The 25,755-nt window shown below is 39.2% G+C and overlaps 1 protein-coding gene across 11 annotated transcripts in view; it reads left to right on the top strand.

The window, feature by feature from the left end:
- LOC143017865 (uncharacterized) overlaps window positions 1-25,755 on the top strand; it is a 466,837-nt gene that overhangs the window by 427,617 nt on the left and 13,465 nt on the right. The window contains exon 24 of one of the 11 annotated variants that reach the window (XM_076172861.1): window positions 21,396-22,931. The exons of 9 other annotated variants lie outside the window; for them this stretch is intronic. In XM_076172861.1, the coding sequence (XP_076028976.1) occupies window positions 21,396-21,415 (20 nt within the window). In that variant the 3' untranslated portion in view covers window positions 21,416-22,931. Of the gene's footprint in view, window positions 1-21,395; window positions 22,932-25,755 lie in introns of those variants that run through there. One more of the 11 variants, XM_076172860.1, reaches the window with a different exon arrangement.

The following is a 25,755-nucleotide window of genomic DNA, read 5'->3' as shown; positions in this document are numbered from 1 at the left end:
GTTTAAGAAGGAAATAGGCACGAACTGGTTTACCAGCAGACGGGTTAACGAATGGAATAAACTTAAGAACCTTGATGTAGTGAGCGCTGAAACCATTGGTTGTTTTTAAGAGAAGATTAGATAACTTTATTTATGGGGATGACAGGTGGTGAGGGACATGGAACTACCTAGTGTATGCCATATGGTCTTTTGCAGTCTCCTCCATTATAAGGTAATGATACTCCATAAATGAATGAATGAATGAATGGTAAGTTGAATGAACAAGGACTCATGAATAGTGAACTGCTTTCCAGAGGGCAACAGCAGGTAATAGCTTCTGCCGCTGACGCCGACGCCTCTCCGGAAATTCCTGAAATCGCTTAGTCACCTTAACTCTCTCCCCCCTCCCCCCCATCTCCTCCCCGAGACACCCCCCCCCCCACCCTCCCCTCTATGTCGTCTCTATTTTTTCCGTTCCAATACGAACATGGCAACTCCCTATATACTGATGTCTACCTTCTACAGGAACTTTTGACCAGTACCTCCTGCAGAAGATGAGAGGCACTTCCACATTTTGACCACCACTCAGCTTCTTTGGCGGCCTTCGTATTTTCACAATTATTTTTAAGGTTTACCTCTCAAGACCTGCACATCCTCTGCTGCCCGCTCCTTCCTCGACCGACTGTTCCATTGACCCTGCCTCCCTCCCCATTTTAAGCTGCTCATTCATGTTTTGGTGTGCTACGGCGAAAATAGTTCGGGTTACGCACGCTCGCGTTGATTAAGTCAGATCCTATCCAGCGTAATCCGACCTGATTCAAGAGTTGGGGTCTTTTGGGCATTTCCAACTTTCTTGATATATTTTTTCATTCTATTTTTTTTTTTTCTTTTCATTCACTTATCGTCTCTCGTGGTGTTTCTTCTTCTCTACGTTCTTGTTATTCTCTTCGTTTTTAATCACACACACACACACACACACACACACACACACACACTCGACTCGGTGGCGCAGTTGGTAGAACGATGAACTACTAGCATGGTGGTGCGCGTAGTGCTTGGTTCGAATCCTGCCCAGGGCCGAAATTAATTTCGGTACAACTGCGCCTCGGGTCGTTACTCTGACTCTCGTGGGCGGGGAGTTGGGTGTGTGTGTGTGTGAAAGGTCATAGCATTACCCATAGATCGGACCTACGAGCTCTGAGCTCTCTTCCAGGAGGGAAATAGCTGTCGATCACGAGTCGAACACGTGATCCAAAAGACCAAGTGAATACACACACACACACACACACATACACACATATATATATATATGTGTGTGTGTGTGTGTGTGTGTTTCCATTTCTTGTGTTTTCCTTGTCGAAAATAATATATCAGTTCCTTTTTATTTTATCTATGTAGTTGCAGGGCTTAGTTGTCGTTTTCCACATGTGAGCTAAGATATTAAAGTTTTTCAATCTCATTATTGTGAGTCACATAAAGGAGTATGATTTCCTTATTTGAGAACCTCATCCTAATATATAGGTAGGTCAGCTAAATTATATTACTAATGCTGAGCGGTTTTCGTACGTAACATCAACTTTTTTTTCCCCAGAGCGCTTTCCCATTTTCTTTTATCCCAGCTTGGCATTTTCTTTGCTGATTTATTTTCATTTGTTTTATTTACTTATTTGTTTATCATACCCCCCAAAAGAATGTTCTGTGTTTTTTTTATATGTGTTGCATTATCTTACGCATCACACTATTTCGTCCCATTTTCTTCCCGTATAATAAGCCCACAATCTCTCCCTCCCTCAACAATTCTTTGCTTAGCAACTGCCCATCTGTACACAGTGGTCCGGAACTCGTGCATGAACCAAGTGTAATGGGACTGGATATTATTATTATCATCATCATCATCATCATCATCATTTTTGTGGTCATTATTATTATTATTATTATTATTATTATTATTATTATTATTATTATTATTACTAGTATTACTAAAATATTATACTACGTCTACTACTTTTTTATAAGCAACGACTCCATCTTCCCCTCATTGCTTAGTGCAGTAATCTTAATTTTGAAATAATGCCAAATTTGGTACTTTGTGGTGCGACTTCTTAAAGTGTAACCATTTTGAAAATTAAAGGTGTCTAATTTTACTAATGTTTTAGTACTTACTAAAGTCAGTAATAGCTAATTGAACTGCACAAAAATTCGTTTTTTATTTACTATTATAATTTTAGATTACGTCGTCTGCTTCAGCCATTCTCATAAAACCTACCCGTGGCGCCATCTTCGTAGTGACGTCAGATATTCTCTTCATTCTTCATGCATCGTCATTGTGTTAGATAAATAGTAATCGTTTCGAGTGCCGCAGGCGATTTAAAATCAAATTTAGGAATTATGAAAATGAAGAAAGACTTACAAATATACGATTGGAAAGAAAATAATGGGAGAAAAGAGGCGGATAGTAATAATATATTAATAACATATATATGTTACAGTAAGAACACGTACCTAGGGATTACGCGTAATCCCTGAATGTTTATTCAGTGAATACGCGTAATCTCCGTTTCACTAACCGTTTATTCAGTGAATAAGCGTAATCCCCGTTTCACTAACCTAACCTAACCTTAGGTTAGGTTAGGTTCGGTTAGGTTTGGTTAGGTCAGGTCAGGTTAGGTTAGGTTAGGTTAGGTTAGTGAAACGGGGATTACGCGTATTCACTGAATAAACATTCAGGGATTACGCGTAATCCCTAGGTACGTGTTCTTACTGTAACATATATATATAACTCGGAGAGAAAGGAAGAAGAAATATTATTATAACCGGACACAACATACACGATGAGCTAAATGATAGGGCTTACCGTAATACTATATGGCGGGTTTTTTTAACATACTAAACAAGATATATGTTTTTTTTTTGGAAAGTTTGATCAAAGCTATCAGATAGATAAGCTTAAAAATAAAACCCAGCATAGTTAATAAATGAAGAACAGAGAAATTGCATTGAAAAAACATAACAAAAAGGAAAATAAAACAATGCAGAAGTTTGGGCCTGCAGTTAAAAAAAAAAGTCATTCACTGGAACAAATTCGTACTTTTTTTTTTTAGCGATACTAGCAGTGAAGCTTTCGTTTTTATACACTGTATAACCAACATAAAAGAATGTATCTAACTTGTGTAAAGAATAATTAGTTTTATCTAGTAGTAACAAATAACCATAATTAACCTTTCACAGACTTACAAGGGCCAAGATGAAAAATATCAGTATTACGTTGTAGACCTCATTGTTTACAAAGGTTGTGGTACCTTAGAGGAATAGTGTGAACGTGATGCAGGATTGTCTAGGGCAGGGTTTCTCAACCTTATTAGCCACATCGCCCCCTTTTTCAATTGAAAAGAAAGGATCGCCCCCCCCCCCTTAATTGGAAAATAATAATAAAAATTATTGCAACAATGATAAACAATTCATTTAAAATGTTTTACTCACGTTGTGTTTTAATGGGATCCTTGGGCCCAGCTGGTGCTTCGTTGCTATATCTTTTATAGTAGGCTTAAAATTGGTCAGTTAGAAGCAATACCTGTGACGTTTTTCGCCCCCCTGAGCTCAAAAATGGACCCCTGGTGGGCGATATCGCCCCCGTTGAGAATGACTGGTCTAGGGGCACACTGCAAAAACATTGAATGCGTCACGTATAAAACTTTTACTTTTTTGAGTACCTAAAGACGGCATTGCACAACTAAAATGGACACACGTAAGCACCAATGATGCACCAATATGAACACTTTTTTAGGGAGATTTTTTGATACCAAATTGGTAGCCCATAACTATACCGTCTATCCACACATCTTTTACGTTGTCAGAGATATTTAGGGAGTCAAGACTGCTCTAAAAAGACGATGAAAAGCTCGCAATATCGCTGAAGGGTCTGTTACGCAGCTTTCGCTAAAGGACGTCATTGTCGATTGAGATGGTTTGGGTTAGTTTATATCGTGATGTCACCAAGAGACGACGTTGTATGCTGTGTTTAAGAATGCAAATTAGCAGACAAATACTTTCGTCAAAAAGTCCCTACTACTTTTGTGATAAGATATGTTTTAAACATGGTTCTCGTGAAAATAACATTATGAAAGAAAAAGTGCAATGTTGTAGCTGAGCATGGTGGTTACTCTTTAAGAATATATATATATATATATATATATATATATATATATATATATATATATATATATAGATATATATATATATATATATATATATATATAAAGTAAAAATAACACTCCACAGTTGTAATAAAAAAAAACTACATTCGGTATTATGGTTTGATTGAAAAAAATATTTATAATGAAGTAAAAATAAGTAGTTTCGAGGGATGGTGGTGAAGCATGACACAGACAACCGACCAGCAGTTTGCCCCTTCACATTACAGTTTGATTCCCTTTATACAAAAAAAATGCACAAACTCCGCAGAAAAGCGTTGTGTCCGTTGTCGCAACTATTCGTATAAAGGGATTATTGGTATATCCGAATGCCCAACAACCCGGCATATTCAGTGATCAAACACAATAAGTTCGAAGAATCCATAGTAAGAACAAACAGTTAGCGTGATAAAAAATTATTTGGCCACAAAATGGCTGCGTGGGTCACGTTGCTGATATTTATTGTATCGTCATGTGGCAACTCTGATATAGCGCCTCTGGGGTATTTATTTAGGTCGCTGACTGTACCTTGAACCCCGTCACTTCGCCTTGAATCGAAGCCAGGCCGTTTCTTTTTAAGTGTCTGTCCCCCAAACGTCAGGTCTTAACGTTATTGGCACTACACGTTGGGACATCTCGACTCCTCCAATAAAAACAAACGAATTAACTCATCTGCTGTGACGTCAGGCGGTTTTATTCAGTTAAGGGGAACCAATCTCCACGGCGAAATAAGCAGCATTTTCAACATGCATTATTCACTCACTGTTCCTTGGCGAGATAGTATTGATACCTTGCTGCCCGGAAGAGGGACGTTGCTGGAGCAGAAGCAGCGGCAATGAAAACTGCAAGGAATAGACTGAAGCAGGTGGTCCCACTGATGACAACAGCTTCGATATTTCCTGTTAATGAAGGGAAAATTGATTCGGAAAGTAAGAGGTACGTTGAAATTTCATTGTACGGAGCGCACGTACTAAGAGCTAATGCAAATTTTCAATGCCCTACCCATCCTTGGAGCACCCTAGGTTGAGTATTACAAGGTTACTTCTATGAACACAACCCTGGGAAACCACCGCGAAAGCTCAGTCTCTGTGGTTATTATAAATATCAGCTGGAGAGAGAGAGAGATGGGGGTTGGTCTGGACCGACCCGAGCCGAAACCGCGCCAATTAAGCAGGCAAGCAGGCAGGCAGGCAAACAACAGGAAAGAAAATCAGAGCCTTATTTACCTGCAGCCCAATTGGCTGAGCCTTGTAACTCGCGATATATCGTTATTCAACGCCGGCAAGAATATCGACGACAATGACATTGGATTTTATTCTCCGTAAACGGGGGGGGGGAGGTGGATAAATACAAATGTACGTAACAATAGGCTAATTATACATGATACAAAAACAACCAGAAATAACATAAGTCAGGTTTAAACATGAAATCAATGTATCAGCGTTGACGTTTCTAGTACTCAGTGATGTAGTTTTGAACCAGAATGACTGGCTCCTCCCTTCCCCTCCCTTCCCCTCCCTCTCCCTCCCAGGCGTGGGGGCGTATCTCATTCAAGATTTGCCGTCGTTGCAGAATGGGCGCGTCTCGTTTATTTTGTTTATATATTTATTCATTAGTTAATTTTATTTATTTAGTTGTCAAAATGACACACAATTTGTTAGATGGGTCGCCATAATAAAGACTCGGTGAAATTAGAATAGAGACCGAGCTGCCCTAGTACCGTCGGGGAACCTCCAGGTTCGACGAGAATCGGGTGGTTCCTTTTGTACGGCATGGGTGGCTCGATGCTATCGCCTTTGATTCAGAATAAGCATTTGCTACGGCAAACGTTCGAGTCCTTGCGGTGGAGCTTATTTCCATTTGTCAAAATGACACACACACACACACACACACACACACACACACACACACACACACACACACACACACACACACACACACAATATATATATATATATATATATATATTTATATATATATACATATATATATACATATATATATATATAATATACATCCTCGTTTTGAATGACATGAAGGGGGAACATCTGTCTGATATTACCTATTGTCCGCAGTTACCATCACTGAGTCTGTAGTGGTTAATATCAACAATTACATTATGAAAGAGGAATAATATAGTAGTGTACTTTGTACCACCACCATGATAATTTTCTTGTCCTCTTCCATATACATTTACCTGTCTTATTAATTCAGTTTTCAACATCCCTCCTCTCCCCCACCCAGCCACCCTCCCTCACCCTCTCCGGACGTGAAAGGTGTGTAGGGTGCAGAAACATCTCTCAATGCTGGCAGTCCGCAGTTTGACTGACAGCTGTACGGATCCAGTGTAGCTCCATTCAGCACATGCTGACATATTTCTATTTATCTGGTTAACACACCACTGCTGTGTGTTTCAGTCTTAGGTGCGTCTTTTTTCATTATATCTTCATGTTTGTAATGAAATACTACCTTCATGTCTGTTAGTATTTTTTCACCTTATCTACCCAGATTTTTTTTTTTAAAGAAATCCTTGCTCAAACGACTATACTGTATATCTAACACGAGTTTTCTTGAGAGTTTGCAAAATAAACGAATGGTTCATTAAATGAGATGAAATAAAAATGATAAATAAACAAATAGAAAAAAAATATAAAGGGACTCGTGTTGAGCAGTTGTGAGCGACGTGAAAGCGCATCTGCTAGAAAGTCAACATTGAGTCACCACAGCCTGATTTTTTGTTTTATTCTTTACTGTTATAGTGGGGGAAAAGATCTTGTATAGCAAAAGGGACTTTCTTATATTCAACAATAGGGCAGGTCTCTTTTACAACAAGCCTGATTCAAATAGAGGAATGGTGCAAAATATTTGATTCACACCAAAAGATGTTTTTACCAGTCACCCGGCCCATACACGCCTGTCCAATTAAACATCCATTAGTGGAAGACAGACCGTGCATTATTTTCATCAAGTAATATACAGTACACACACACACACACAATTATATATAATATATATATATATATATATAAATTATATATATATATATATACACAAGTCTCAAAGTTTCAAGATGAATAAGAGTAAAACCAAATTAACGTTCAACATGAAAGTTGTAAAGATATAATCGATGGTGAGTCTTAAAGAAGTTGAAGAATATAATTATTTAGGCTACATGGTAAAAGTTATTAAAGATCGTGATAATGAAATAAAAAGACGCATTGCAATTGACTGGAAAATGTTTAAGTACAAGATAATGAGAGGATCTTTTACCTTTACTGTGTGAAACGCAAAGTTTACGATCACTATGCTGCCAGCAATAATCTACGGATGTGAGACTTGGAAACTGACGAAGTCGATGGAGACAAAGCTAAGGACTGCACAAAGAAGAGTGGAGGGATCAATGGTGGGAATAACGCTGAAAGACCGAAAGAGAGAGAGAGCATGTTGGGTGAGAGAACTCACTGGAGTGAAAGATATTGTGGAGAGAGAGGCGGTAAAAAAAAAAAAGAGAAGTGGAATTGGGCAGGTAAGTTAGCGCGAACGACTGATGTGCGATGGAGCGTGTTGCTGAGTGGACGCCACGAGATGGGAAGAGTGCAAGATCAGACAGAAGATGGGGAGATGGGATAGAGAAATTTGTAGGAATGATGTGGCAGGGGTTGGCGTAGTAGTGCAAATCATGGAATGCTATGAAAGAGGCCTTTGTTCAGCAGTGGACTCAGAATGGTATGATTGATATATGTATATATATATATATATATATATATAATATATACAGTATATATATATATATATATAATATGTGATCGACAGCTATTTCCCTCCCGGAAGAGAGCTCAGAGCTCGTATGACCGATCTATGGGTAAAGCTATCACCTTACACGCACACACACACCCAACTCCCTGCCCACGAGAGTTGGAGTAACGACTCGAAGCGCAGCTATACTGAAATTATTTCAGCCCTGGGCAGGATTTGAAGCCGGACCTCCATAGTGACAGTCGGGGACTCTACCAACCGCGCCACCGAGTCGTGAGTGTGTGTGTGTGTGTGTGTATTGTATATATTTTTTCGACTAAGACGTGTTTTATTCCACACCAACAACTCCTCTGTTCAGTTCCCCCCCGCCAGTACCTTCCTTTATCTAAATACCATTATAAATTTAGATTTAAGAAATAAATAGGCAAAAATTGGTTTGCTAATAGGGCGGTCGGCGAATGGAATAGACTTAGTAACCATGTAGTAAGCGCTGAAACTATCAGTTGTTTTAAGAAACGATTAGACAACTTTTTGGATGGGGATGTCAGGTGGTGATGGATACGGAGCTGCCTAGTGTAGGCCTTATGGTCTCTTGCAGTCTCCTTCATTCATATGTTCTTAATGTCGCCTCTCTTCGCTCTTCCAATGTGAGGAAATCCCAGTTTTCACATTTTCTTGCCTTTTGTCGTTAAGATTTGGGACAAACTTGGTTGCCGCCCTTTGTATTCTGTCGTATTTATCATTGCTATTGTTATTATTATTACATTATCATTATCATCATTATTATTATTAATTATTATAATTATTATTATCATTATTATTAATAATTATTATTATTTTACCTTGGAAAAGAATTTTACACACCTGACTCCATTGATAAACCTAATGTAGGTCGTCCTGTTACAGTCTAGAATTTTCCTCGTTCGTGTGTGTATGTGATGAGAACTCCCAGGTCAGCTTTCACCATTTAGAATCCTGCAGACTTTTATTTTATATTTTTAATCCACTGAGAATTATTATCCGTTGCACAGCGTGTATGAAGAGAAAATGAACAGAAATTGTACTTTTCCATTTATTCTGTATAAAACCATTATGATTCCCATACGTGCAGACAATGTGAAAAGAAAAAAAATCAAGTTCGTTCGTTCATTTAGCGGCATATGATGATAATAATAATAGTACATACATATACCAAGGGCCTTTTCCCCCGTACAAGGGGGATAGCCAGAGTCAAAGGCATAAACAGGGTGACCAGATTTTGAAAACTGGAATGCGTGACACCTAAATTGGAGAGGTATATGGACATTGTGTTCCGGGTAAGCACAAAAAAAAAAAAAAAAAAAAAAAAAAAAACGCAGCTCCAATACCTGTTTCATTGACCTATACATTTTTTTTTATTTTTTTTTTATTTAAAAGGGGTGTGTCCATTGTATATATTGTTTCAAGCAATGTATTACATATGTTGCAACATTACAGCTTTGCAATAATGTATATTTTGCAGGTTTAAAATGGTTGTAAAAGTAAAAATAACTTACCGTGATATATTGATTTTATTGCAGAAAAAAACAGATGATGAAAATATTTTCATAATTTTAGAAAGATTAATTTTTTGTGACTAGTCGGTTATTTTTAATTGTCATATTTTGCACTTGATACAACTGCTTTCAAGAGTTGAATTTTGATTTGAGCATATGTGGTGAATTCTGTCAGATTCGCTCGGTGTTCATATATATAATTTTTTACACAGATATTGTTGCTTTCGAATCAATATACCTGTAAAACGTTTTTTTTTTTTTTTTTTTTTTCTCTCTCCAAACGAAGTGTTTAAAATCTTGAAAAAACGGGACAAAACGCGTCCCGAGGAAGGTCGATACGGGACGCGGGACGATCCCGTATAATACGGGACGTCTGGTCACCCTTGGCATAAATCCACTCCCCACCCATTCCATCCCCGCGTACTCCACTCCCATTTACCAACCCTTCCTCCCTCTTTTCTTGGCTCCTCCTGGAGGACGGGTCATCCCTGCATCCCGCCCACTGCCCTGGGTCAGAAGCAATGCAGCATGACACAGTACATCCACAGCAAGGTCACTTCATTTAATCGGCGACCCCCCCCTCTCCATCCCCTCATACAGAAAAAGAGAAGACCGTGCTGCGTTAAAATATCATTCACATATATACCCTCTAATCCCTCATCACCCACCCACTCCCTTCCATCCATCACAGCATCACCAATATGCGACCATTCCCCACTCACCCCTATCTCCTGTCTTCTCTCTTCCTCAACAGACATCCCCCCCTCTATCCCAACGCCCCTTTTACCCCATCCATACATCTCATCCTTGGTCGTCCCCTCATGTTCACCCCATCCACCTTTGCCTTCCACACTTCTTTTACTAATATTTCTTTACTCATTTTCCATGTGTCCAAACCATCCCAATATTTTGTCATCAACCCTATATCCCAACTCCTTTTCCACCCCTGCTCTCCTAGTTTTTCACTCTATCCAGCCTAAGAACTCCTACAATACTTCTCAGACATTTCATCTCGAGCACATTTAAACTTTCATCGTCTCTTATATTCCATGGTTCTGTCCCATACAATGCTGTCGGCACAATCACCCCTTCATACATTCTTCTCTTACCATCCATTACACTTTTTAACCCCCCCTCCCCACCAAGGCATTTGTTTCTCTCTACATTCCATCTCCACTCCTCCCATTCCCGCCACATTCGTTCCCAAATATCTAAAGCTATCCACTTCCAGTCTCTCTTCCTTAATGCTCACTTTCAGTTTGCTGCCATCCTTTCCCCTTGTGCATCTCATCACCTTACTTTTACCCACATTTATCTTTAACATTCGTCTTTCGCACACCTTCACAAACCCCGTCACTAACTTCCTTAATCCCTCCTCTGATCCTGTTACATGCGCAGTGCCGTCACCAAACAACAACTGGCTTATCTCCCATAATAATAACAGTAATAATTATAATAATAATGATGATAATAATAATAAATATATGTAGATAAATAATTATTCCTGTGTGGCCACCTAAGCCAATTCAACTGCAACATGTGGTTTTGGGGGCTTTTGCAACACGCTGCGCGATTCACGGCGGTTGTAATTCCATGTGGCGGGGCAGTATACATCTTGACGCAGAGTGAGGAGTTAAGTCGCGCGCTAAGCTCTCCGGGATGGCACCTATATCTGAGTGGAAAGCAAGCGACACTCTCGCATCTATATTTATTTATTGTTCATCTGGTCCTACTCCGCCAGAGCGTTCTGTAGGACCAGCAATATTTCTTTCCTAATACGATACATAATAAATGCATGCTATCAAAGCTTATACAAGAAATACACCCAGCCATAATTAACTTTTTATAGATTTACTACAGCAGATTCCTTGACTTTGGAACGTGAAGTGCAAGGAGTACAAGCGGATGAACTTAAGAATATAAACAAATAATAATAGTTTTTTTTTTTTTTTTTTTTTAGATAAATAAAAATAAGAAGTGCATGTTTGGAAGTAAAGCAGAAATGTCTCGCATTGTGAACTGTGAACTGGACAATGAGGAGGACTCATCCTTCCCTCGACAACGTTCAGAGGTGATTGACGGGCTACAGCACTCCGGGTAGTGACAGCGCTGCACGAGACTCAGTGTGTACTAGGCTTTAGGGTCCGTCTTCACTGAGCCTCAAGTTGCGCCAACACGTAACTCAATGTGTTGATTGTAGTGATGTGGTTGATCTTATTCAACACGCTGCGCGCCTCACAACCGTTCTAATTCCATGCAGCGGGGCAGTGCCCATCTTGACGCGAAGGGAGAAGGAATGCTACACGCCAAGCTCTCCAGGATATCCATACCCGAGTGGACAAGGAATAACACTCGCATTTATAGATTTACTACAGCAGCATCCTTGCCTATGAAGCGTGAAATACAAGCGGAGGGACTTAAGTGCAAAATTGAAAAAAAAAGTAGAAATTTCTCGCATTATGAATTATGAAATTGATGAGGACACACATTATTTCCTCGACAATGTTCAGAGTAATGGTGGGCATAATCGATTACAATGTGCAATTTCCAGTAATCGATTATCAAACGGTTACTCCCAGTCAGGGTTGAACTGAGGATGGTCTCAATATTTCATTCTAACACAACTCACCGTGATATTTTTCTTTATCTACTAGGTGGTGCAAGTTATTATTTCTTGTGCAAATGCTTGGTGATGAAGTAATGATTACTTATTTTTAATCAGGTGCATACTTACTCGCCCGTTATCGTCCAGGACTGGTGTTTGGGTTTCAGCGAGGAAAGAGGAGGGAAAGGGCGACGGTAACCGTTTCAACATTCATATACATGCATATTGATTAAAAAATAAATAAATAGATAAATAAATTTATAATTTTGTACTTCATAATTGATATTGAGTTGCATTATATTTATAAAAGAAAAAAAAATTAGTACCAGTGGGCTACTTATTCAAATGTATTATTATAAAAGGAATAGTCACTGTTCTTGAAAAGAAATAAACAAGAATATAAGTTTATTGTATTCAAAGATTGATTCATAAAAGAAAATTTAATTTGTCGTAAATATTCACAATTCGTAGTGCATCATTGATATTGACCTGTAAAATAATCGATTACTAGTCGATTACTGATTGCAAAATTAATCGAAGTCATTACAATATATATATATATATATACATATATGTATATATATATATATATATATATATATGCAGTAAAAACAATAGGAACGTGTGTTTTATAAATGCAAGGTATCCACTTTAGAAAATAAACAAACGGAGCAGAGCGCTTTCGTATATTACATCTTCAGTGTAAATTACAAAGAAAGAGGGTACAGCAAACATAATATAGTATGACAAGAGCATAAGGAACTACACTAGGAGAGGTGGTGGACAAATCGTCCAGGCGTGGGTCACACGTCTAGCATTCTTACATTTGGTAATTGTTGGCTATTTCGCCCATCACTAGTTCTGAGGTGACTGACGTGCTGCAGCACTCCGGGTAATGATAGTGTGGACACTCAGCGCTCCGTTCAACACTGCCAACTGCCTCATACCCAGTGTGGACTAAGCTAGAGATAACACATTTTTAAAGAAAAAAAATGTGAAAAAGATTTGGGCCTTAACTCTAAGAAACAATGCATCAATGCTAAGAACAGAGTTAACAGAGCGGTTACGAACAAAAGCACAAATATAGTTATTAAACTATTGACGACAGACTCATTCTTGACTATGCGGTACAGTTTTGGTCTCTGTCTTGTAGAATGGATATTAATTCACTAGAATTAGTACAGAAGAAAATAAGCAAAATAATACAAGGGATCAGAAATATACCTTACGAAGGTATGCATAGGCACCTGAACTTGCACTCTGGAAAGAGAGTGCAGGGTGATCTAATATTCAGTTGGGTCAAAGTCTTTAAAAAGAGTGATGCAGGCAAGATCACTGTAATAAGACAGTAGGGCAGGACTCGTAGTAATGGATTTGAATTGGACAAATTTAGATATAGTAAGGAAATAGGCAAGAACTGGTTTACTAGTAGTGCTTAATAAATGGCTTAGTAACCATGTAGGGAGCGCTGAAACAATTGGTTGTTCAGAAGAAGAGATAATTTCATGGATGGAAATGATAGGTGGTAATGGATACGGAACTACCTAGTGTAGGCCTTATGTTCTCTTGCAGTTTCCTTCATTCCTTCATTTCTCACTAATCATTATTATCAATGATAATTACAGGGAGATGGACAGAATATTTTAGGGAGTTGATAAATATAAAGGAGGATAGGGAGGGAAAGGTAGTTGGAATGGAAGGCGCTAAGAAGATGACAGTGTTGAATAAGGAAAATGGAGGAGAAATAAGAAAAGAGGGGGTGAAAGCATTTATTAAAATGATGAGAGCAGGTAAGGCACCTGGGTTAGATGGGTGTCATGCGTAGTGTCTAAAAAAGGGAGGTACAGTGATGGTGGACTGGCTGGTGAGGTTGTTTAATGTTTGTCTAAAAGAGGGTAGAGTGCCGGAGGACTGCCTGCATAGTTCTGCTTTACAAGGGAAAAGGGGACAAGTGTGAGTGTAGTAGTTTCAGAGGGATCAGTTTGTTGAGTATAGTTGGGAAAGCTTATGGGAGGGTTTTGACTGAGAGGATTAGGAGAGGAACAGAGGGAGTAATTGGTGAGGAACAGTGTGGGTTTAGGAAAGGTAGGGGTTGCGTGGATCAGATTTTTGTGGTAAGACAGATATGTGAGAAAGTTTTAGGAAAAAGTAAGGATGTTTTTTGGGCCTTTATGGATTTGGAAAAGGCTTATGACAGGGTGGACAAGAAAGCACTGTGGGAGGTATTGCAGATATATGGGATAGGAGGAAAGCGATTAAGAGCAGTCAAGAGTTTTTACGAGAGTAGTAGAGCCTGTACTTGATTTAGAAGTGGAGAGAGTAGTTTGAGGTAAAAATGGGGTTTCGCTAGGGATGTGTCTGTCGCCATGGCTGTTCAATTTATACATGGATAGGGTGGTGCGAGAGGTAAATGCAAGGGTAATGGGCCGGGGATTGGAGATAGTTAAAGAAAATTGAGAAAAATGGGAGATAAGCCAGTTGTTGTTTGCTGACAACACTGCGCATGTAGCAGGATCGGAGGAAGGATTAAGAAATTTAGTGGCGGAGTTTGGGAGGGTGTGCAAAAGAAGGAAGCTGAAGATAAATGTGGGTAAATGTAAGGTGATAAGATGTACAAGGGGAGAGGATGACAGCAAATTGAAAGTTAGTATTAAGGGAAAGAGACTGAAGGAAGTGGATCGCTTTATATAGGGGTGGGCGAATGTGGCGGGAAAGTAAGAGTGGAGGTGGAATGTAGATTAAGAGAAACAAATAAACGCCTTGGGAGATTAAAAATACAATGAGATAGACATTTGGGAATGGATGTTAAGAGGAGATTGTATGAAGGGGTGGTTGTGCCGAGAGCACTGTATAGGGCAGAAACATGGAGCATAAGAGAGGAAAAGAGAAAGAGTTTGTGTTCGAGATGAAATATCTGAGAAGTATGGTAGGGGTTACTATGCTAGGTAGAATGAGAAACGAGGAGGTGAAGAGAAGGGCGGCGGTGAAAAAGGAGTTGAGAGATAGGGTTGATAAAAGAATATTGGGACAGTTTGGACACATGATAAGAATGGGTGGAGAAAAATTAGTAAAAGAAGTGTGGAAGGCAGATGTGGACGGAGTGAACATGAAGGGCGACCAAGTATAAGATGGTTGGATGGGGTAAAGGGGGCATTGGGAAAGAGGAGGGTGTCTATTGAGGAAGAGAGAAGACAGAAAATAGGGGTGAGTGGAGAATGGTTGTATGTGGATGATGCTGTGATCCAATGTGGGGGAGTGTGTGAAGGATATTTTGATGCAGCCCGAAGGGATTTCTCCCCGTCCTCTCTTTTTCTGCATGAGGAGATGGAGAGGTGGTTCGCCGATTTAATGAAGTGGCCTTGCTGTTCATGTGCTGTGTCTTTCTGCATTGCTTCTGACCCAGGGCAGTGGGTGAGATGCAGGGATGACCTGTCATCCAAGAGCAGCCAAGAAAAGAGGGAGTGAGGGGTGGTGAATGGAAGTGGAGTATGTGGGGATGAAATGGGTGGGACTGGATATGCCTCTGACTATGGCTACCTCCCTTGAAAGAGGGGGGGGGTGCCCTTGTTTCGTGTATGTATTATTATTATTCCTGTTTTTATTATTATTAGTTTTACAGTTTATCATTCATTATAATTATTTACCCAGGCGTGACCACACTTGGTATCAGAGGGTTCCCATAGTGCTTTGTAAAGGGGTTATTCCAATGGGATTCCACGGGCTTCACCAGCCCCAACAGTTGAGTTCGTTTGAGGAGAAACGACTTCGGTTACAATGTTTTATTTTTCAAATCCCCCAAATACCAAATTATCTTTCCGTCATATAAAGCAAATTAGAATGATGAACTAATACTATACGGTTAGACATACTATTGAAATGTCTTAGAAAAGTCTAGATCTCTGCAATCGCAGTCGTATTCTAGTTTTTCAAATGGAGGTTGGAGTTAAGATGTGGGAGGGAAATTAGTCCAGTGTGATAACCCCTTAAGCATTAGTTCGGCAGATCATTGCCGATTATATTGCAGCGTTAAGATAACAGCTTCATTCTGTGCACTCAAATTTCGATAGTGTTTTGAAATTATGTGGCTGCATTCGTTTCCCTGGGAACTACGGGATTGTCAGTGGATATGAAAGATTATATTATTTTATGTATACAGTATGCATCTTCAGAATCTGTGATGTGGTAGGATGCATTGAACTTAAAAAATAGCAGGAGAAATAAAACGTAGTGTTATAGGATGTGTATAGTTTTGTTATTGTTGTTATTATTATTGTTATAAAACTAATTTTGTGCGTGTCGACCATCCCTACTCACGTCGCCTTATGACGTCACAACGATTGGAATGTCGACGCCACTCCAGGATTCTTGGAAGCGAGCGAGTTAGCGACCGTCGACCGGCGCCTTTGCCATTTTTATTTCCCTGCGGTGCCTGAGGGTCGGAAATGCAATTTTTACTCAAATTCTTCTTCCACTTACACCTGCCGTAGTACTTTTTAGACCTCTTTTTGAGTTGTGCGTTGTGTATCTGTATGGTATGGTCCGCACCATGCAATGAGTTGGCGTGCAAAACCGTTGAGTCATAATATATATATATATATATATATATATATATATATATATATATATATATATATATATATATTCATCATCCCTCAATCACATTGCAGGAAGTGAGAAACGGCGTAAAGCCCTACCACTTGCGGCAAGCCGCTGGTTTTTTTTTTTTTTTTTTTTTTTAGGCCGATGTTGGGTCGACTCCCCGCCTGGCCAGGGGTGTTGGGAACCAGCTCAGGAAGCACGTAGCGGGTCCCGGGAATAGAACTCACGACCACCTGACAATGAGGTCGACGCGGTATCCACTGGACTACCGCACGGCCCTTATGTATATGTAAAAGGTGGAAAAAGAAGACGCTCTTGTTCCGAATTTATTTCTGATTGGTTTCCCTTTAAGATTCTTCAGAGGAATAGAGTATGGACTACCTAGAAAAGACCACCCGCTCGCGCGGGATCGGTTTTTGTGGGAAGTGAAGAGAAGTCTGTAGGAAAATTAAAAGATAGTCATGTATAAAAGGGGGCTTTTGACACTGGGTGCCTTTTAGATATATGGAAGTAATGTGTATGACCTATGAATATAAGTTGGAAGATCTGGTAGTAAACTGCTGCCAATCTGGCACCCAATACACATAAACCAAATCTGACACTGTTCAACAACTCCAGGGAACAATTACAGCATTATCTGGTATGTTAGTTGGCTTCGTAGGCACTTCAACTTCTGAGAAGGTTGATTGTGGTAACTCAACAAAGATTGGAAATTAAATGTTTTTAGTTGTCTCTGGTTGGATTTCATATGCTCCACCTAGTTTGGGATGACCACAGTATTGTGTGCTAATTGGTTAATCAGTCAATCCATCGTTGCTTTGAGTTTCACTAGGTGGAAAGTCCACAGTCCCACAGTGGCTGGCACTGGTTCTCAGAATCTCCCACAGATCTCTCTGGGAAGAATCTGTTGTATCAGTTCCTACATGACTGGCTGAAAGTTGTAGGGAGAGGAAAGCAATTGCCAGGTGTCAACTCTCCATGTGTGAAAAAGTGTGAGAAATATAGTTGAAGTTGATAGTGAGAGATCTTGGGCCCAGTCCAGAAACCAAGTTTCATCCCATCAGGGCTGCACTTCCTGATGGAGATTAGGGGGTTGACAAGTTTTGAAAATGGTTAGCCTCACTGTCCATCTTGCAGGACCTCCACATGCAAGTACCTGTCCTTAGTCCCCGTTAATTGGTTATTTATATCACAGCCAATAAGTGGGCTGGGATTCCAGAACAGAAAAGTAAGAGTAGGCAGTCAGAGGGACAGACTGGCCCCTTATCACTCTTGACTCTAGTAAGGTACCTTTTCCTCAACCCTTCAATTGAATAGAATCACCTGGCAAGCACCACAATAAAATATGATTCTCTCTCCACAGCAGAAGGATGATCATATATTTTCTTACCCTTTGAATGTGGGAAGCTTCCCTTAGCTGAATTAAGTATCATGTGAGAGCCAGACTGTAACATACCAGGTACTTCCTACTTTGAAAAGGCTAAATGGAATCCATATGTGAATCATCACAATAAGCATTATTTTCAAATATATTGATGTAACTATAAGAGGCTTGGCTGCTACTCCCAAGCTTTATTCAACTCAAACACAAATAGACCTGAAAACACATTACTGGTTGTAACTTATATAGTGTAACATATAGAATATAAGTGAACCTTCTTCCAGAAAACACCACAGTTTTACACAATACATAATTTCTACATATCATATACAAAATACAGTACTACCTCTCATTAACGGACGTTAATTACGGTAGCTGTGTTTGCGGTGTTTTTGCTGTGTTTTCGGTGTTTTTGGTGCTGTTGTTTAGTGCATACAATCACTATGCCACCCAAAAACCACTCCAAATCAACAGATTATTCACATCAACGGACACCGTTACCCCCCTTTTAGTCCGTTAATGAGAGGTAGTACTGTATAAAGAACCCTTCATATGGGTAGACACAAACACAATACATAAGACGTAGTATATAATATCTACACAGAGGTTGAATAAGTAGAGGAAAAAAATTATTTACATAGCATGTCATGACTGTTACACCAACCTGTCCCAAACAGACTATGATGATGTAGCCAGACAGTCTCATCAATTGGCCACAGAGCATGACATGCAACCAAACAAATGACTCGGAGTATGAAAAGTCCTGTGACAATTTAATATTATAACATTCTTCCCCTCTAAGTAAAAAAACATACAAAATACTCCATAGGTTATCAATCCCATACATATCAATCTGGAGCCTTTGGCACACAGGTTTATTACAAAGGATTTACAAAGGCAAAGCATGCCGACAGGAGACCTTTTGATCCATATCTAGGTCGGATGCAAAAAAAAAAAAAAAAAAAAAAAAATAATATTAATAATAAATTAAAACTATAACAATGTAAATAACAATTAAAATACATAAATAAATGCATTGGTATAGTTGAATAACAAACAAACAGGTAAATAGTAAATGATAATAAATTGACATATAACTAATAATAAATGAAAATCAGACAGACAAATTATAACAAAACAAAAACAAATAATATAACATAAATTATAATAATTACAGCATCTTACTTAGGTATTTATCTAAATGATTCTTAAAGCTTCGAACTGAACTACATTGCACTACCTGTGCAGGAAGTTTATTCCATTCATTAACTACACGGTTGGCAAAGTTGTTTCTACCTACTTCCAAATTGAATCTATTTCCGGACAGTTTGAGACCATTGTTTCTTGTCTGATTCTCATTCAATGTGAAAATTTGGTCACTTTTGATGTTGTCAATTCCCTTTAAAATCTTAAAGACCTGTATCAAGTCACCTCTGAGTCTACGCTTTTTTAGGGAAAACAGATTCATGTGCTTAAGTCGATTTTCGTATGATTTATTTTTGATATTTGGAATCAGTTTTGTGGCTCGCCGTTGTACTTTTTCCAGTCTGTCAATGTCTTTAATGAGATTCGGTGACCATACGGAAACAGCATATTCCAAATGTGGACGAACTAACGATTTATATAGCTTGTTAATGAGTGATGGACTTTTGAAATCAAAAGATCGCGCAATCAATCCCAGAATCTTATTTGCTTTCTCAGAGGCTGAAATACACTGCTTGGATGATTTGAGGTCGTTACTGATAATTACGCCGAGATCTTTTTCACTATCCACTTTTGTTAACGAATTTCCAAATAACTTGTAATCGTACTTGCTGTTATTTTTACCTATGTGCATTACCTTGCATTTACTTGTGTTAAATTTCATTAGCCACTTTTCAGACCATTGCTGTAATTTATCTAAATCTTCTTGAATATCTAATTGGTTTGAGTGATCATTTGCCACTCCGCACAGTTTTGTATCATCAGCAAATTTGGAAACAGTAGATTTTAGTCCATGGTCTATATCATTTATAAATACTATGAATAGAAGTGGCCCAAGAACGGAACCCTGAGGAACTCCACTTGCAACACTTTTCCATCCAGAAGTTTTTCCATTTAAAACAACTCTCTGTTTTCGACCTTTCAACCAATTACTAGTCCAACCTAATAGGCTACCACTTATTCCATGCAAAGCTAATTTAGTAAGTAGTCTTTCGTGTGGGACGGTATCAAAAGCTTTTGCAAAGTCTAGATATATTAAATCTATATTGTTTCTTTTGTCATAATTCGAGACAACTGTGTTGTAGAATTCGAGTAAGTTAGTCACGCAAGAACGTTTCCGTCTGAAACCATGTTGGCTATCATTTATCAAACGGTTACTTTCTAAATGATATTCGATAGCATCTCTGATGATAGTTTCCATTATTTTTCCTACGATCGAAGTCAAACTAATAGGCCTATAGTTATTTGGTTTCTTTTTGTCACCTTTTTTGAATATGGGAGTAACGTTAGCTAGCTTCCATTCTCTTGGGACATCTCCGGATATGATGGATTTCTTGAAAATAATTTCTAATGGAACAACAATCTCATTTTTCATTTCCTTTAAGATTCTTGGATGCCAACCGTCAGGCCCTGGTGTTTTATTAACTTTGAGTTTGTCTATACACCTTTTAATTGTTTCTTTTGTTATATTTACCATAGTGAGTAAGTTTACCCCAGACTTTTCACAGGTTTCAGTTTGGAATTCACTTTGAGGTGTTTCGTTTATGAATACCGAGCTAAAATAATTGTTTAAGAGATTACACATTCCTTCATTTGAATATTCAAGTTGACCGTCAGCAGATAATAGTGGACCAATGTGATTCCTAACAACCTTTTTATCTCTAATGTAACTATAGAATTCTTTGGGATTCTCTTTGGATTTCTCAGCGATGTTCATTTCATATTGTCGTTTTCTTTTTCTTATTGTCTTTTTTAAATCTCTCTGTATTGATACATAACTTTCATAGTCATTAGATGCACCCGAGCACTTATATTTCTTATAAGCCTGTCTCTTTTTAGCAATACTTTTTTCAGTTTCTTTGTCGAGCCTTTGTTAGGCTCTAGGCAAAGTTCAATGTCCTCTGGAACTCCTAGGAGCATTGCTGTAGGTACTGCCTCTGGTGGCAATTTAGAAGAGGGTATTCCTGATTTTCAGCAGGGGAGTAGTTGACCTGGTTATTGGGACAAGGGGCCAAGTCATGAACAGAAACTGTTGACTCCCATCCATCCTGATGTCTAATGTTAGCATAAGTTGGATTAATGTCCATTAGTTCAACTTGATCTACCAGAGGTTCATTTTTGTTTGTTTTGATTAATCTTTTCAATAGTACTGGACCTGGTGTTATGAGCTATGAGGGCAGAGAGTTTCCAGAAGAAGAGCAACATGGAAATCCAAAGAAATATCCTTGTGGTGTAACATTTGTAGATGTAGACAGAAGGGATCTAAATGAATGCAGCACATCAGTAAGTACTAATTCCCAAAGCTAATCAGGAAAATTCTGTGACTTGAGGGGCCAGCTGGATTGCCTTCCATATAATACCGTTAAGCTGTTCCATTTGTCCATTGCCAATTGGGTGATATGGAGAAGTTTGACTCGTAGCAACCCCTTTTTTTTATGTGAGGTTTTGAGATCCTTAGACATGAATGATGTTCCTGGATCAGAGTGAATATAATTAGGCATCCCACATAGACTAAATATTTGCTCCAGGCACTTGATTACAGTTATTGTATTCATGTTGTGACATGGAAAAGAAAAATGGAAATATTCATCTACATCAGTAAGTAGATAGGGGTTGCACGAGGCTGTTGGAAGAGGCCCTTTGAAGTCGATGCTCAGTCTCTCCATTGGTTGTGTTCCTTGATGAGTTTTCCTTGTGGGCTATAGAACCTCTGCTTTATCTCTGCACAAACTGTCCTGACATCCTCACTGGAAAAGGAAAGATTCTTTGATCTCACAAAGTGCAACAGACGAGTCACTCCTGGGTGACAGAGACCATCATGTAGTTCAGCGAGTGTGGATGACACAGAGACAGTAGAACAACAGGAGGTTTGAGTGAAGGCATCTGGAACCATATTCTATTTACCTGGGCGATAATGCACTGTATAACTGAAGACTGCGAGCTCCATCTGCCACTCCTGGATCTTGGTGCATTTCCAATTCTCGAACATGAAGGCTACAGAATGCTGGTCAGTAATAAGATCAAAATGCTGTCTAGCAAGGAAGTGACCCCATTTACAGACAGCTTCAATTATTGCCATGGCCTCCTTTTCTACAATGTGATAGTGTACTTCACTTCCTTGTAGAGTCCTAGATATGAAAGCTACTGGACTTCCACCCTGTTAAGTACAGCTGAGATAGCTACTTCTGAAGTGTTGTATATTGCAATTGTGTCCTTCTTGAGTGCAGCCAACAGTAGTAATATTGTCAAGATATGGAAATGCATAGTGTAAATTTTCTTCTTTCACCAACTTATCCGTGGTTCGTTCAAAGACTGCTACTCCATTTGTCACTCCAAAGGGAACCCTACAAAATTGATATAGGCATCCATTGGCCTCAAAAGCTGTGAATTTCTTGTCCAATTCCTTCGGTGGAATTTGTTAATATGTGCTCTTCAAGTCAAAAGTTGAGAGCACATGGTATGCGGAGAGTTCATCCACCATGGTGTCTATTCTTGGCAATGGATAAGCATCTAGCTCTATATGATTCACAGTCTGTGAGTAATCAACACACATCCTCTTCTTATGTTGATACAATGGGTCCTTCACCACAACCTGGGCCTTCCATGGGGATAATCTATTTTCAATAATACCCTCAGCAAGCATATGGTTTGATTCCATCTCAGTGAATTCCTTGTCATCTTTACCATAATATCTCAACTTAGTGACTATAGGCTTACAGTTAGGTGACAAATATTGGAAAAGAGAAGGCTCATCTACAGCAGCTTCCACCATATGGTCCACCATATTCAGTGGCTACACACTGGTGCTGTTTTTGGAAGTCTTGGCCAAGTAGTACCCCACAGTACAAATCCTTCATTAATGTAAGTCAAGTGGATGCATAAGTTTGTCCATTAAGATGAAGCAGTAAGTCAATGTTGACATAACCAGTAGTTTGTGTGCAACGATTTCTGTGCTAGAATAACATCTTTATCAGTTCGATGTATTAGGAGCTTCAAGTCCTGTGCAACTTCCTCATCCATATAACTGTAATCACTGCAGGAATTGACAAGTGCCATTACCTTCCTCCCATTGATTGTTGTTGAGGTGGCCGCTTGGTGGAGGCTCTAAGGGAAAGTGGTGCCAGTGATAATAGCAAGGACCAATAGCTGTGAGGAGTAGCTGTAGTGGTCTTGCCTGCAGATGCCAATGTCCTTGACATATACACACACACAAGTGAAATGGCCATTCTTGCCACACTTAATACAGGTAGAATTTTGAGCTAGGCAATTAGTATGCCTACGACGTGGTCCTCCACAGAAATAACATCTACTCTTCATGGATAGAGTGGTTGCCAATACCTGATCTTCAGTAGTTGTCACACAATCCTCAGACATAGATTTATTCTTCACAGCATCATCCCATGGTATCTGTGCATGATCAGGGGTTACCACAGTGATGGTGTGTGCAAACTGAGGAGTTATAGGATATAGGACTGTAAGAGCTGGCACTGCATTGAGCTAGGTCTAAAGAATATGCCTGATCATAAACCACCTGTAAATCTAAAATTTTATTTTCTAAGAGATGTTGGTGAATCAAAGGTGAGGTTAGACCATTAATAAAGGCATCCCTAATTAACTTCTCCCTGTATGGCTCTGCACTAACCACTTTCAGGTGATGATCTTTACCTAACTTACATACATATACCAAGGCTTTTTCCCCCATACAAGGGAGGTAGCCAAAAAGGAAAAGGCATAAAATCATTCCCACCCATTCCATCCCTGAATACACTCCACACCCCTCCACCCTCCCTCTTATTTTAGCACCTCCTGGATGACGGGTCATCCCTGCACCTTGTCCGCTGCCCTGGGTCAGAAGCAATGTCGCAAGACAAAGCACATCCACAGCAAGGCTGCTTCATTAAATTGGCGACCCCCCCTCTCCGTCCCCCCATTACATAAAAGGAGAAGACGGGGAGAAATCCCTTCGGGCTGCGTCAAATTTTGCTCACACATACTACCTCACCCCCATCCCCCAGCCCATTCCACGTCATGCATCACAACATCATCCATATACAATCATTCTCCATTCACCCCGTCTTCTGTCCTCTCCCGTCCTTCCTCAACAGACATTCCCCTCTTCCCCAAAGCCCCTTCACCCCATCCATCCACCTCATCCTAGGACATCCCCTCATCTTCACTCCCCCCACATCTGCCTTCCATACCTCTTTTACTAGTCTTTCTTTACTCATTCTTTCCATGTATCCAAACCATCCTAACACTCTTTCATCAACCCTATCTCCCAACTCCCTTTCCACCCGTTCTCCTCCTCACCTCCTCATTTCTCATTCTATCTAGGTTAGGCTAGGCCTAACTTACATAGTTCTCTCAAAAACTCATCCAATGATTCACCAGACTTCTGCTGACGAGTAAGTAAGTGCCTAGCGAATATTTCGTTAGGTGTCTTTACATATAACTTTTAGAAATGGCAAAATCATAATTTGTACATTCTTCAATGTACTCATAAACATTATGACTAACACAATTCTCGAGAGTTCTTAGCTTGTTCAGTGTATTTTCTCCACACTCTTGGATGAAGCTGGAAAATGTCTTGTGCCAGTGTTTCCACTCCCTTGCTGTGGTAGGGGAGCTGGGATCCAAATCCAGATGGGCCAGCTTCAGTAATTTCTCCATTGTTGAGTTGAATAAATTGATGTGACTATAAGAGACTTGGCTGCTGCTCCCAAACTTTATTCAGCTCAAACACAAATAGACCTGAAAACACATTAAAGTTGTAAATTGTATAGTATAACATAGAATATAAGTGAACCTTCTATCAGAAATACAAGCCAGAAAACAACATAATTTTACACACAATACATAATTTCTACATATATACAAAACATAAAGAACTCTTCATATGGGTAGACACAAACACAATACATAAGACATGGTACTGTATATAATATCTACACAGTGGTTGAATAAGTAGAGGAAAGAAATGAACTTACATAGCATGTCATGACTAATGCTTGCTGCACTTCCCTCTATGTCAGCCTGTAAGTGAAGTTCAGTGTCCTGGAGCTCCTAGGAGTGTTGCTGTAGGTACACATCAAATCCTTTGAGTTTTTTATAAAAATTATCACTCAATAAGTTATGGCTCTTGTTGTAATAGAACATTTAAATTATATTTTTTTCAGGTCACGTATTACAGGTATGCTAATGTTTGTATAGAAAGTTTTATATCTTAAACTTTAAGCTTTGGTCATTTTACTAAGTACAGTACTTAAATTTATTGTAGTTTTATAGCTTTTGAGCTGCAGGTCTAGCATATTCCCATACCTTTGGGGCTCTTACTTAATACACCAAGTAATTGTTAAGAAGAAATTCCATTCCATTCAAGTGACTGGCTATGCTCTCATTCCATTGTTATTGAGTCAGTGTCATTAAAATTTAAATCTCATATTAGTGTGTCATAGTTGCAGTTTGTACACAGTTCAGTAAACATCAAATATCTGATATCAAAGGTAA

Source organism: Oratosquilla oratoria, chromosome 33, assembly GCF_046742065.1.
Source record: "Oratosquilla oratoria isolate Oo_2021 chromosome 33, ASM4674206v1, whole genome shotgun sequence".
NCBI lineage: Eukaryota > Metazoa > Arthropoda > Malacostraca > Stomatopoda > Squillidae > Oratosquilla > Oratosquilla oratoria.
The sequence above is the reverse complement of the archived record's forward strand: the minus strand, read 5'-3'. Positions and strand labels throughout refer to the sequence as shown.